The 15497-nt window shown below is 26.3% G+C and overlaps 1 protein-coding gene across 1 annotated transcript; it reads left to right on the forward strand.

Annotated features, from left to right (window-relative positions):
* The first annotated feature begins 10083 nt into the window (after positions 1 to 10083).
* LOC113870840 lies at positions 10084 to 11844 on the forward strand. Its single transcript, XM_027507334.1, has one exon. It carries the CDS (start codon positions 10084 to 10086, stop codon positions 11842 to 11844), a length of 1761 nt encoding a protein of 586 aa, XP_027363135.1.
* The last annotated feature ends 3653 nt before the right edge of the window (positions 11845 to 15497 follow it).

Genomic DNA, 15497 nt, shown 5'->3' on the forward strand with positions numbered 1-15497 from the left:
TACATACATTTCATATAAATTATGATTACTGCATTTAAAATTTTACAATTTTAAAATTTTACTTCAATATAAGTGTAAAAATTATTTATTACAATCAAACTAAGTATAAATTATTATATTTAGTTTTATATAATTATTTTATTTAACTCAATTTTTATTATTCTGTATTTTAATAAATATCTATAATAATTCCTGTAAACAAATTTTATAAATCTTAATTTAACCTATCTTCTTAACAAGGCAAAACATGTATCAAGGATCGGTTTCGCTAACTGTAGGGCGAAATAAACTTTCGCCAGTAGCAGCGCGAATCATCTCAGATATTGCCACGTGTATCAAAATCTCCCCAGCCGTTCATTTTAAATCTAAGAGAGTGGTTCCGACAGGACCGCTCTCTAATATGTACTTCTGAGAGCGGTTCAAATGGAACCGCTCTCTAATAATGAAATTTCAGAGCGGTTCATATATGAATCGCTCTCCAAAATAGACTACTGAGAGCGGTTTCTTTTAAATCGCTCTCTAAAATAGACTTATGAGAGCGGTTCCTTTTGAACCGCTCTCTAAAATAGACTTATGAGAGCGATTTTAAATTAACTGCTCTAAGAAGTCATATTTCGTACTTTTTGTGGCGAAATAGATATTAAAAAAATTCAAAAATTAATTACTTTCACTAGCCGTTTGGCAAAAATTTGATCCACGTGACAAAAAAACTCCAGATTGAAAAATTGTTTCAGATTTGCTATAAAATAATAAATTATTTTTTAATTTACAATATTATAATAAATTTGCCAAATAATATGCATTTTGTCAAAAAAGAATAAGATATATTTTTAAGACAATTCATAACTGATTATAAAGTGGTTATTATTTTGAAAAATATATAATTTATTAATGTGACTATTTTTTTTTTCATAGGGAAAAGTGAATTAGAGATTGAAGGAGGAAAATATGAGAATATTTTAGATTCAGATTTCAAACCCTGATCATAATATCTATATCTTATTAGTTTTCCCTCTTGGCCTATCAAAGCAAAGGCAACAAGTTACTTTTGTTACAAAAGTTATATAAGTTGCTTAAAGCCCAAAGAAAAAAGGCCAAAAACTACAAGAAAGTGCAGGGTTGCTTATGATTGAAATCATTCAGTTTTTAAATGAAATAATGGACTAACACAGGGGTATTTCTACTTGCAATTAGTTTTGTGGCCTGGGTTCATTCCCCTGCATGACATTTTGTTTACAATTTCCCATGCGGAGTAACTGAACAATTTCCACCACTAACTGTATAATGGCGATTGAGATGAATAAACAAAGCAAGATTTATTGCACCCACCCACTCACTGATTAATGCCAATGGAGCAAGATAATTAGACTAATTTAATTATCAAATTTGTTAACTTTAATTTTAAAATTTTATTTTAATTATATAAAAATAATATTCTTTTCATTAAAAATATTTATTACATTGAAGATATATAAGTATAATATTGATTTATTTCATTATTTATTAATTTTTAACTTTTATAAATACTTATTCATGAGCTTATCTAAATTAAACCTATATTAATATATAAAATAGTTATAACGGACTTCTAAGTTCTCTAAATGTGTGTAATAATATTTTTGTATACATTTTTCTACTCTAAAATTTGATAAATATTTTAGAATTAAATGTTTCATAACAATTAATTAAATTAAGAAGGAAAAATGAGTGTATAAGTAGTTTAACTTGATAAAAGGAGCACGATTAACATTATATTTATATATGAGTGTAAATATTCAACGTTTTCTTTTTAGGGTTTCAACCCTCAAGTCTAATATCATATGAATAGAGAGATAGATTTAACAGCTTAAGTGAATATGATGTGAGGTTCTTCGTAATACTTATTCTTAATGAATCAATTACTTGAATCAAGAAAAATAATTGAGTCAGTTATGTTTTTTATAAATATAAATTTTATTCTAAAAATATCTATGATATTAAATCGTAAAGTTAATAATTTGTATATTTAATAATATTAAAAAAAAGTATAAAAAATTTAGCAATTAATGTATATTAAATTTATTATTTTTTTCTTATAATAAGAATTAATAAAGTATTCTATTTTAATTTTTATAAAAAGGACGGAGATAGTATTTTATATAAATTTTGATAACGTGAATTATAATAACCTGGTAGAATGCACATTAATCTAAAATTAACTTCCGATAATAAAGCATTGGGAAGGGACAATTAGTTAGGAAACAATATATTTATGCTAAAAAAAAAAATGAAAATCAGCAATCTACCAACAAGCATGACTAAACGATTTGAAATTATCAGTTAAATAGGAAAATAATGTCGTGACAAGTTCATATATAAACAAATAATTAATATTTAATCTCTGGAAAAAAAATCAAGCAAGTGTATTAAAAGAAGGAAGGCATCCCTTGACGAAAATCAACATTTAATTTGATGCACGGAGACCTCAAACCTGAAACTTAAAGAAGCATTTTTGGTCTGAGCACTTAAATATACAACCTTAGCTATGAAGGAAGGTTTCATAAATCCGTACCAATATGTCAATCAATTCTTCCAATTCTAAACTTAGAGAGAGCCTATTTGGGAAAATAAATAAGTTAGCTTTTAGATTATTTGATTATCTTAAAAATTTATTTGATTAAATGAAGCTTGTTTAGGGAAAAAGTTTATTTTAGCAGTTTGTTGTACTTTGTAGTTTATTTGTTATCCTTAATTATTCTCAAATTATAATTCATTCATTATCTTTTTAACTAAACAATTCCTTATACATATATGATTTATATCAGCCTTTTTTATTTCTTTATAAAAAAAAATTATTTATATTATCTCATTTCATTTAAAAAGATTATTTAGAAAATGTAATTAAAAGATATATTGTCTTAAATTTTAGATAATAATTTTTTAAAATAAATTAAAATATAAAAAATGGTAATGGTTTAAAACTATACATAATTACTAAATTTTAAATTAAAATCAAGTAATTATTAAACATATATTTTTATGTCAAGTTATACTTATTAAGTAGTTTAACAAATATTTTTATTAAAATATTTTTTAACTCAATCAACTTGTTTATTAACTTTTAATTTCTAAATTTCATAGTTAAATTAATTTTTATATTTTACTATTTTATCTACTAATTTGTTAAACATAATATATTATATAAAATGTAGAAAATTAATTTTTTCATGGTCAAGAAACTTGCACAACAAAGAAGTAATTTAAGAATTTTTTATTACTTAGAGAAAATAAAGTGTACAACAAAAAAAACTGAACAATAATCTCTCAACAAATTTTGAAAGAGTGATTCCAACAAAATATACAGAAGAAGAAGAAATAATTAGTCAATTACTAATTTTGCAAAATTAGTTAGCTGAACTAGAAGGAGTTGGTTAGATTTGTTAGAATAATTTTCGGCTGAATTTAACATCCCAACAAGCTAACATGTATATGTTTAATATGCCAAGCTTACTACTATCTAGAAAGAGGATGAGATAGGCATAACATGTAGGACATTAGTTTGAACTTTTTGCCTAACTAATATGACAATCTATTTCAATATATTTAGTTTGTTTGTAAAAAATTAGATTTATTGTAAAGTATCAAATAGATTAGTTATCACAATAAAGTTGAATAAGAGTAGTGTGTCGGACAAATTTTTTTTAAATAAGTATGATAGTCATTGAGCTTTACAAATAGCAAATGCTATAACTTTGTATTTAGCCTTCAATGAAGATTTCGAAATAATAAATTATTTTTTTGCTCTTCCATGAAATAAAAAAAAATAAATAATAGGCTTATGCTTATCTACTCATAGCAACATGTTGATAGATGAATTGAAGAGAAGTTGACTTGAACTTTCATGAATTTTATTTGAGTAATCCATTAGTGTAGAACAAGATTTTGCAGCTCATTGTCCTATGTCTTGCAGAAGGTCAAGAATGTACTTTTTCTTACATGAATGAATTCCTTGTTGTGATGTTGCCACTTCCATTCCAAAAAAGTATTTTAGGTTAAAAGCGTTTGATACTAAATTTGTTATGAAATTTAGTTTTAAGGTCATTAATTTCAGTTAAATCTTTACCCGTTACATTAAGGTCATCAACATAAATAAAAATAATAGTGAAATTTTTCACAAACAACTTAGTAAAAAAGAAATAATTAGTTTTTCATTGAATGTAGTCCAATGATGTAAGAAATATTGTCAGTTTAACATTTTACTCCCTACGTACTTATTTTAAGCCATATAAAGATTTTTGTAAGTCACACACTACATTGAAATTTGGTATAGAAAGATAAAGAGAAACTTGTATACTTGTTTATTTAACATAAAATGTGTTTGGATATACATCTTATCAAAATACTTATTTAATAAGCTTTTTTAATAATAAAATTTATTATAACAAATTAAGAAAATATTTTTTAGTATATATAATTAATAAAGTATATATATTACAGAATTTGTTGAAATAAATTAATGAGAACAATACATTATTTTTGTAAATTATATAGAAACCCTTTCAAACAATTCCATCATCCAAAAACTTGGCTGACCAAACGAGCTGTAAATCACTTTCTTAGTGCCCGACGCTGTATGCTAGATTGCTGGTTTCCTTGCCCCCATCCAAAACTCACGAAAGCATGGTTGGGAACACAGTATTTTACAATTTTAATAAATCCACATGCCTTATCAATATGGATGATAATGGGTAAAGTACCGTATACCCACAAAATTTATCCACAATGAATAGGGTATTTACCGTTATATAAATATGGGTAAAAACTCACACATTTTAATGGAAATAGTGTGGGTATGGGTATCTAAGTACTCACTCCGCCCCATACCCACACAAGCGTGCGCATGCGCGCGCGCACACACACACATATATATATATATATATATGCTTGAACTTTATTCTACAACTATGTATTGAGTTTTTATATTATTATATTACTTATATGAAGTTATATAAGATTAATATAAAAATATATTTAATAACAAAGTAAACTAAAAAAATTATTTTCATTTATATTTTTAATAAAAAAATTTATTTACTATTTTATATCATTTAATTAGGCTAATACAATTTAATTATTACATAGTTGATATAAGATTGATTTTTTTAAAAATATTATTTATATATGACACACATAAAATATTTTTCACACATATTTTTGTTAATAAAATTATATTGATATTTAAATCATAAAATGAGTAATAAATAATAAACATATTGTAAATATTTTATAAATTTTATAATCATTTACTATTATCGTAAACTTATTATTTATTAATATATTTAAATTTTATTTTTTATATTTTAATTTAAAATAATTTTTTTATGCAACATATATATTACAAGTACAACTATATTCTATTGAATATAAATAATATTATTCTTACTATTTATTTATGTTCAAATAAGTTTTTGAAAAGATATAAAATATAAAAAATTATTGTTAATTTTTATTTGTTAATTTTTTCTTTAGATAAAAAAGTATAATTTTTTTATATACACATATATTTCTTTATTATAAAATTTTATTGTGACCATTTATCTTTCATTTAAATGCTTTCTTTTAAAATTTATATATATTATAAATATTTAATTCATTAAAATAATTTTATAAAAATTTATATTTTTGACAAAATACTTCCGTATAGTATATGAGTTAAAAAAATACTAGAATATATATATATATATATATATATTAATTATATTATATTATTTTAATTAAATCTATTATTTTCTTACAAATTCAAATTCAAAAGTTGAAAAAAATATTTTATGTATCTACTATTTAGTACTTGAACTTCTCTACCCTAACTCTATTCTTATTCTCAATATTTGTTTCGTTAAAACCTAACAATTATGCCTCAAGAGGTCACCAAGTGATCCCATACAAAGGGTCACCTATTGTGAAGATCTATTTCATTGTCGTTCTGACGTTGTCAATTGATCAAATCTAAGACAAGATAGAGTTATCGCTGACAAATAACTTGTATGTTTAATTTCGCTTATTATTTCTAATAATTTTAGTTTAGAAAATTATTATATTAAAATACATTTAGCACTTGTGATTTTTTAATATTTATTTTTTTTTATCTATGTTTGTATTTTATTCGGCAACTACATATTAAATTTTTGTATTATTATACCACTTATGTGAAATTATATAAATATATTTTTCTTTATAAATATTTTTTCCTCAAACAAGCACGGATAATAGGTATAAGATAGGTATGCAGGTATTCAGAAAGTACGGATATGAGGATTAATGTTCATACCCACGTTTATGGGATGAGTACTATAGTACCTTACCTATTGTCATTCCTACTTGTCAAGTTGCTCTGTGTTGATTCTTAATCATCTATTATATAGTAATTTCTATGCTGATATGAAGAGAACGTTATATATTATATATTGAATAATCATTATTATTAATATTATATTAAATTAAATATGTATAATAAATAATGAGAATTAATAATAAATTATAAATATATATTATTTAATTTTTAAAATATTAAAATAATCATTGTTGATTTAAGAAAGGAATAATATTATTATATAATATTTAACGGAACAAGAATGTGGTGCACCATTGGACCATTTTCGCTTCTCAAATTTGTGGCTCTTATCGCTTCTCAGAGCATCTCTTGGTGCCAAATTAAACAAAGTCTACACTAAAATGATTTAGCATCTCTCTTATATCCAAATCATTCCATTATTTTAGTACCATCCCACTCTTACTAGTTTAGAGCACTTATATTAAATTATAATTAATGCATCCCAAAGCCAAAACATATATGATGCTCTTTCAATTATTTTATCTTGTTATCATAACTTAATTAACTGATAAATATTTATTATACTTGTTAACTCTAATAATAAACAATTAAAAATTCCCCTAGTGACCAATATTTTGCTAGTATATCTTCCTTGGTCACCACAGAATGTGGGGGCTTAACCATTTTCCACAACCCCGTGGCACGATTAATATTGGTTGCAAATGACTTGAGGTAATTGGCTCTATTTTCTTTCAACACTTTCCCCTCATCGCTCTAAATTTTAATAAATATCAAATTAAGTGTAATGCACTAAAAATTATTGGTGTTGTTTTTTAATTTAAAAAGTTTTATTTTAATAATTTATATAATTAAAACTAACTCCAAAAACCAGTATATATTTTTGAAATAAAATTTAAATTTTAACTAAAAACCGACACTAATCATACTTATTATACTACACCTAAATGCTGTTCTTTAATAATAATAACATAAGATAATTTTTATACAAGGTCAATAGTAACTACATTTCATAAATTAAGTTACATTTTCTTCATTTTTTAAATTAACTTTCAATTAAAGATAATTTTCACGCTTTAAATGAAATTATTTTATGAAAATTTAACACTCAAATGGCGTGGAAATATAAAATGAAGACAAATTTTTTTTTTTAAATTCAACTATTGATACATTTCGTGCCCATGAACAGTCACAATTAATTGCACTATATATTTTAACAATTTTTACTTAAAGAAACGGCAATCAATTCAAAATAAATTAGGGTTATATTTGTAATATGAAACATATAAATAAAGAAGTTTTTTATAAGAAAAAAAAAACTAAAATATGTCGTTAAAGAAGACTGATAAAAAAATCATGTATATACTACCTCGATTGATTGTTAATTATAAACTTTGCGTACTGAAAATTCAAAGGTGAGAGTGTATAGTGTAATATATTATGTTAGACAAATATACGAGCAATATTAATAACATATATAATTTTATAATCTTTACACAGATAATTTAGTTTTTATTAATAAAAATTATATCAATAAGGCATTATTAACAATTATTCTAATTTTAATTATTAATATATGGATTTCTTTTGTAGTAGAATACAAATAGACTTTTAAACAGTAATACAAGTTAGAGTAAGATAATATTTTAATAATGTATTAAGGAAATCGCATTTAACTGATAGGAACTTTCAGAGTGGATAGGGGAGAGTTGGAGTACAGGTGAAGTTAGAAAAATTAAATAAAATATTAATAAATCAAGCGTAGTTGGAAAAGGCTAAACTTAAATAATAGTGTATGTAGTCAAATGGGTGTGTTAATAATTAAATTTACTGGTTAATTCATTTAATACATTTTTGTAAGCGAACTACGGTCCTTCTTTTTTATGAGAATAAAATTATAAAAAAATATTATTTATCAGTGAACAAAAATTATTAAATATTAAGATAATCTCTATTTAACAAAATAATAAACTGTTAAAATAGATTTTGAAAGTTTATACTAACGTTTAAAAAAAAAACTATTCTATGATGACCTATTTAACATAAATAGTTAATAAATGATTTCTTTTATAGTGTAACTAAGGTTTTGTTGGAAAATTTAGTACAAGTGGAACGAAATGAAAATGATTATAGTTAATTACCTGAATTATATCACTTTTCTATCAAAGTTAATATAGACTAAGGTGTCGATCAAAATTATGTCTTAAGAAGTGCTTGTACAGTGCGACCTGATCTTATTTTCTAAAAGGTAAAATACACTTCTCATTCTTAGTTTTCTTCGTTCTAAACTCTATCGTCCTAACAAAGTGTAAAATTCTCAATATGAACAACAAGTAATTTAAAATATTACACTATTGACTTTTTAATTTCATAAGATTGAATAAAATTTAATTTTTATTAGAAACTTATTCAACGACCATCTTCATTTTGTTTTATAGTCTTAACCATGATAACATCAATTTAAATTTAGTTGGTCATATAACAATAACAATATACAGAGACAGAAAAATCACACCTGCAAAACTTGTTTTTAAAATAAAAGTCAATGTAATATAAGTCTTTGACGGACACAGACATACAGTTTATTCATTTTTAATGAGTTATTTTTTTAATCGTTTTTCTTATCTCTTTCTTAATCATAAAAAAAAAGTTATATAAATTTGTATTATATCAATAGAATATCTCATTTTCAAATGTTCAGAGGTGAAGTTGCACAAGTAGACTCCAGCAGCTGTGTAAAATGATTATTTTATGTGAGTTAATAAATATTTATTATTAGTTGCTAATTTTTCAGTGGTTTTAATCATCATTCTTTGAAAAGTAATAATATTCCTGTCTGATAGATAGGATAAGGGACATGCGCATTGCTCCGGCTTCTTCAACCTTCCAAGCAAATTCTTCAAATTTTTGAGCCAATTCAAGTTCATTTATGCTTGCAAATCAATCATTTGAGACTATGCACAATACTACTAATAGAAAATCAGTAGAAATTCAAAATAGTCTTTTATTTCCTTAAAAAGAAATATAAAAAGCTTTACAACTTAACCAAATTAATAGGATTTCCTTTATTCCCTTCCCATCCCTCCCACCAAATCCCAGCTCTTATCTTGATGGCTGGTTAGTGCTGTCATTTTGTTAAATCTTAAAGCACACATTTTTTATTTCCAAGTATTTGGACCGGGTTCTACTTTAATTTGGTGGAGAATTGCGAATCTAGCCAAGTTCAATTTTGACCGTGAAATTTTATTATTAATGGATAAAAAAAAAAAAAAAGATTATGTGAATTTTTTTATTAAATTATGTGATAGTAAATAATTTTCAATTTTGATCGTCTATCTATAATTATATTGTTAAAATTTAAAGTTCAATTATAATGTATTATTAGTATAAAAATTTAATGTGTATTAAAAAAAATTTATACTAACAATAATTAATTAAAATACGGGTAAATATATTTTAATTAAATACTAAAATTTAGTGTTCTTATATATATATATATATATATATATTATTTCAATACGTTATTAATTAATTTTTAATTATTGAAAAAACAACTTAGATTACATTAAAAATGAGATTATACAAATATAAAATTGGGGGAGGCAGAGATTCCCCTTTGAGTGCATTATAAATTGACATAAAAAAACTATCGGTGGCACGCCATTCTAAACAAATATTGTTTGATCCTTGCACAAATCATATCACCTTTCATCCAAACACAGCAGAAGCAAAATTGTGGTGCAAAGCTCAGAAAAATGAAGAGCTTCACCTACCATCTCCTCACTGGCCGTTGGTTCATGATCTTTGCCTCTTGTATAATCATGGCATTCTCAGGATCCTCCTACATGTTTGGTTTATACTCTAACGAAGTCAAAACCTCTTTGGGTTACGACCAATCAACTCTCAACTTAATAAGCTTCTTCAAAGACCTTGGTGTCAACATTGGAATTTTGCCAGGACTAATCAACGAGTTCAGCCCCCCTTGGGTTATACTAGCCATTGGTGCTGCCATTAACTTCATTGGTTACTTCATGATATGGCTCTCTGTCACTGCACGCATTGCTAAACCACAAGTTTGGCAAATGTGTCTCTACTTTTACATTGGTGCTAATTCACAATCTTTTTCCAATACTAGTACCCTTGTCAACTGTGTCAAAAGCTTCCCACGAAGTCGAGGTTATGTTATTGGCCTTCTCAAGGGTTATGTGGGTCTAAGTGGTGCTATTTTCACTCAGCTATACCATGCCTTCTATGGTGACAACTCCAAAGCTCTTATCTTCTTCATTGGTTGGCTTCCCACAGTCATTTCCTTCATTTTCCTTCCAACAGTTCGTGTGTTGAATATAGTGCCACAACTTAAAGAGATCAAAGTCTTTTACAAGCTTCTATATATTTCACTTGGGGTTGCTGGTTTTCTCATGGTTTTGATAGTCATACAAAACAAGTTGACTTTTACTAGTGTTGAGTATATAGTGGATAGCATGTTGGTTCTTTTCTTGCTTCTTCTCCCACTTGTCCTTGTATTTAAAGAAGAACTCAAAATCTGGGAGGCTGAAATCCAAGCCTCCATTGATGCAGATGATTCCCAATTGAAAGTAGTGACTCATGTTCCACCTTCAGTTATGAAACAGCCACAGCCAGAAACACAAGACGCACAAGGTTCCACAAGCCCTCAAAGGGAAATGTCTTGTGTAAGCAACATGTTCAAACGTCCAAATAGGGGTGAGGATTACAATATCTTCCAAGCTCTTTTCAGCATTGACATGTTGATTTTGTTCATTGTGACAACATGTGGTGTTGGTGGAACGTTGACGGTTCTTGACAACTTGGGACAGATTGGCAACTCATTGGGGTACTCCAAAAAAAGCCTTTCATCGTTTGTGTCACTTGTGAGTATATGGAACTATTTGGGAAGAGCAGCTTCTGGCTTTGCCTCTGAATTCTTTTTGACCAAATACAAGTTCCCTCGTCCCTTAATGCTCACACTTGTTATGCTTCTCTCTTGTGTTGGCCATCTTTTTATCGCCTTTGGTATCCCAAACTCTCTTTACTTTGCTTCAGTGATTACTGGGTTTTGCTTTGGGGCTATATGGCCTTTGAATTTTGCAATTGTGTCTGAATTATTTGGCCTCAAATACTACTCAACGTTGTTTAGTTTTGGGGCAGTGGCAAGCCCTCTTGGGACCTATATACTGAATGTGAAAGTGGCTGGTTATTTTTATGATAAAGAGGCACTGAAACAATTGGAGATGAAGGGACTCACAAGACAACATGGGAAGGAGTTAAGTTGCATAGGAGTAGATTGTTATAGGATGGCTTTTATCATAATCACCATAGCAACGTTGGTTGGTTGTTTCTTTTCTTTTATTTTGGTGTTAAGGACTAAAAAGTTTTACAAAGGTGATATTTATGAAAAATTCAGAGTAGAACAAGACCCACCAGGGACTCTTGCAACTGGCGCCAATTCCGACACCACAGATTGCAAGGAAGAACCTGATAAAATCAATGGAAACTGATGTGTATTTAAAGTTTGCTTTGTTTAATCCATCCAAAAGAATTAGTTTGTTTGGTTTAATATGGTTTGAACAATGATTTAAAATTTATATGCTAAAGTAGTCATGCCATTATCTAATCTGCATAAAAAATAATGGAGTAATTAAAGGAAAGTGTATCTAAAATTGTCATTCTCATTCAATTTCTTTTTTATCTGAGATATTTGTTTTTCTTTTCTCGGTTGAACAAACTGATAGCTTAAAAATATTATATATGAATTACTTGAGTAGAGATAACACTACTTTAATAAATATATTGGAATAACAACAAACACAGCAAACTTTCCACAGATTTAAAAGTTTATAATTATATAATTTAGGAAGTCTTAACTTTAATTCTTAGGAATGATTTGTTGCGACCAAAAATAAAAGATATAATGAAAAATAAATATTTATCGTATAAAATTTTTAAAAAGTGGTAATATTTTTGTAATAAAAATTTATTACTTTTAAATATTTAAAATTGACTTTAAATTTTATTGTTAACAAAAATCGTACAATTTATCAATAAGAAAAGTAAGCATGCCCTGTGTGATTTGATTAAATTTTTATTATTCTATTATTAAGGTTCGTTTAGTGCATAGAATCAGAATTGAGATTTAAGATTTTAAAATTATAAATTAAAATTATTTCAAAATTATAATTTTACGTTTGACATACTCAAAAGTTAAAATATTTCAAGTAATTATCTTAAAAAATAATTTTCCTAAAAATATTTTATATCATTGTTTTTCACACATTTTTTATTATTTAATTAAAATTATTATAAGTTTTATTGAATGATAAATAAGATTTATTAAATAAAACATGAAACATACTTTATGTCCACCAAAAACTCAAGTAATGATAAAAATATTAATTGTCTTCTAATTAATTCATTAAATTATCATAAAAAATATGTATTAATTTTTTTTTATGATTTTAACATAATATTTTTTTTTTAATTTTCATAATAATTTCAAATTTTAATTTTAAACTATATTTAAAAATATATTGAAAAATTAAGAAAATATAGTATATATATTAAAAATGTAAACAGAATGTGCAACTTTTCAGTTCTCACACCAATTATGTTCCAGCCCGTCGAAACACGCCTACGACAGCCCCAAGCCCTTCCACAGTCCAACGCCAACACCCCTATCCATTTAGGGGAAATATTATTTCACACTTAAATAAATGAATGTGATACTTAAAAAATTATTTTTATTAAAACCAAAAGGAGTAATAAAAAATAAAAATATTACTCCTTTTGGTTTTTATAAAAATAATTAATTAATTATTAAAATTAATGATATATATTAGAAATTTATATTATATTTTAAAACATTTATAATATTAAACTATAAAGTTTATATATCAAATAAATATATTTTTATATAAATAATGAATAAGTAACCCGTTGATACAAATCTCATAAAATAAATAATTAATTATTTATAAAATTTTTATTTCTTTAATTTTATTAATAATTAAAATTTTTGTTATTTAAAATTAATTTTAAATTATATTTATTTTTTATTATAATTTAATAACTTCACAAATCTATGCACCAATATATAGAATCCACAAGCTATATGTGCGTTCCATTAATTGTGATGATGTTTGTTTCTTGCAGCTAACTAAAATTTTTTTTCTTGCTTGAAAAGATTAAAAATCTTTTAGTGAACTGTTGATTATAAAATATTTACATATAAAATAATTATTCACATTCAAGCTATGGGATATGGTATAATTATTTCATATTAAGAGTGTTCAACAACAAAACAATTACTAAAACTTAAACTAAAAAATTAAAAATTGAATTAATCAAAAACTGTAAAAATAAAAAATATTGGATTAAATTAGATTTTGGGTTCCATTTCAAAAAATGATATTTACATCCTCTTTTTAGTCGAACTTATTCGATATTCAAAAGCCCATAGGCCATCGAGTGCAAGAAAGAGGGCTAGAAAACAAGCCCCAATCCAAACTATGCATAATGACCAAAAATATTCTTTTTAAACCTTATGTTTTTGGTCAAATACTTGGTCTGATCTAAATGCATCGTTTATTAAAATATCAAAGGGGTGCAGCTTAAAATCCCATGGCAGATTAATATTAACATGTATATTTTAATATTAACATGTATATTTTAAATTTTAAAATTATATAAAATATTTATATTTTTCATTTATTAAAAAAATTCAAATTCAATCTAAATCTATTATTTATATTACATTTACACTTCGTAATAATGGGTAACTCTTTTGCTGTTTTTCCCCTCTTCTTATTGTTGTTATGAATAAATTTATGATTCTCTTTTTATGATTGAAAAAATCTATTATTATATATTTTTATTTATAATATTTAGTCTATGATTATAAAAACATTTCATAACATTTATAATATAATATTATAAATTCTTTTAATAGAGTAATTTTACACATACTCAAATATAAGATTTGGCTTAAAAAATACTAGATACACGTTGAAAGATAATGCTGCAGAAGGAATGAGCAAATAACAGAAAAAGAGAAAAATTTCAAAGAGAAAAGTTATACTTTATATTTATTGTCTCCTTTTTATAACAATAGTGTGTTATATATGCACAAATGGTAACAGCCTTGTAGTACTAATCATATACAAATAAAAATAGAAAAATATAAGGAATATTTACAATCATTGTTTCTTCATCGAATTCCCTTTTTTACAGGAAGTAGGACACGTGACCACATAATCCTTTAGGTAGTGTGGCTGGTGAATGATTCTTTTGGAGGTCTCTTCGTGTGTATCTAGTAAGGTAGGCGATGGAATAGAGTCCTTAATTGGACTGTTGGGCGGATTAAGGATAATGAGCCTTGTGGTCCTTACATCTCCTTCGGGTTCGAGAATCACCTTGTTCTCAATGTAGAATTGCTTTTAAATTTGTAGCCAAGGCTCCCAGCTAGCCTCTTCTAGTGGCATTCCCTGCCACTAGATCAGTACTTGGATTTCAGGAGTAGGAGTAGAATTGTCCCACTTTCAATCCACAATGGCAGCAGGTTCTAATATAGGTTGGTTCTCTTCAATATCTGGGGGGAAGAGATAGAGGAGTAGAGGGCAGTGGTCCTTTCTGAGGACAAAAGAGGCTAACATGGAATACGTTGTAGATTTTAGCAGAGGCAGGGAGTTTCACTTCATAAGCAACTTCACCAATTCTCTTCTTGACCTTGAATGGACCAAAAAAGCACTTCATGAGCTTTGCAGAATGAGTATCTGTAACTAAGGATTGTCTGCGAGGGCAAAGTCGAACATAAACCCAATCACCCTCATCAAACTGTAATTCTCTGTGGGACTGATCAACCCATTTCTTCATTGCTTCTTAGGCTTTCTTCAAATTTGATGCGAGTTTGTATAGAATTTCAACACGAGAAGAGAATTCGTACTGAACTGCTGCATTTGAAGAATTCTCAGGGAAGATTGGTGGCATGAGTGGGGGTTTACGGCCAAATAAGATTTCGAAAGGGGTAAAACCAGTGGAGGCATTTACGGATGTGTTAAAGCTCCATTCTACCCAAAAGAGAAATTTGCTCCAAAGAGAAGGTTTGTGGTGTACAAAATAGCGAAGGTACTGCTACAGGATCTTGTTGGTAACCTCG

This window comes from Abrus precatorius, unplaced genomic scaffold (genome assembly GCF_003935025.1).
Source record: "Abrus precatorius isolate BTA unplaced genomic scaffold, Abrus_2018 Scaffold7, whole genome shotgun sequence".
NCBI lineage: Eukaryota > Viridiplantae > Streptophyta > Magnoliopsida > Fabales > Fabaceae > Abrus > Abrus precatorius.

Coding starts and splice junctions, on each gene's coding strand:
- LOC113870840 (XM_027507334.1), top strand. CDS start 10,084: ATGAAGAGCTTCACCTACCATCTCCTCACTGGCCGTTGGTTCATGATC.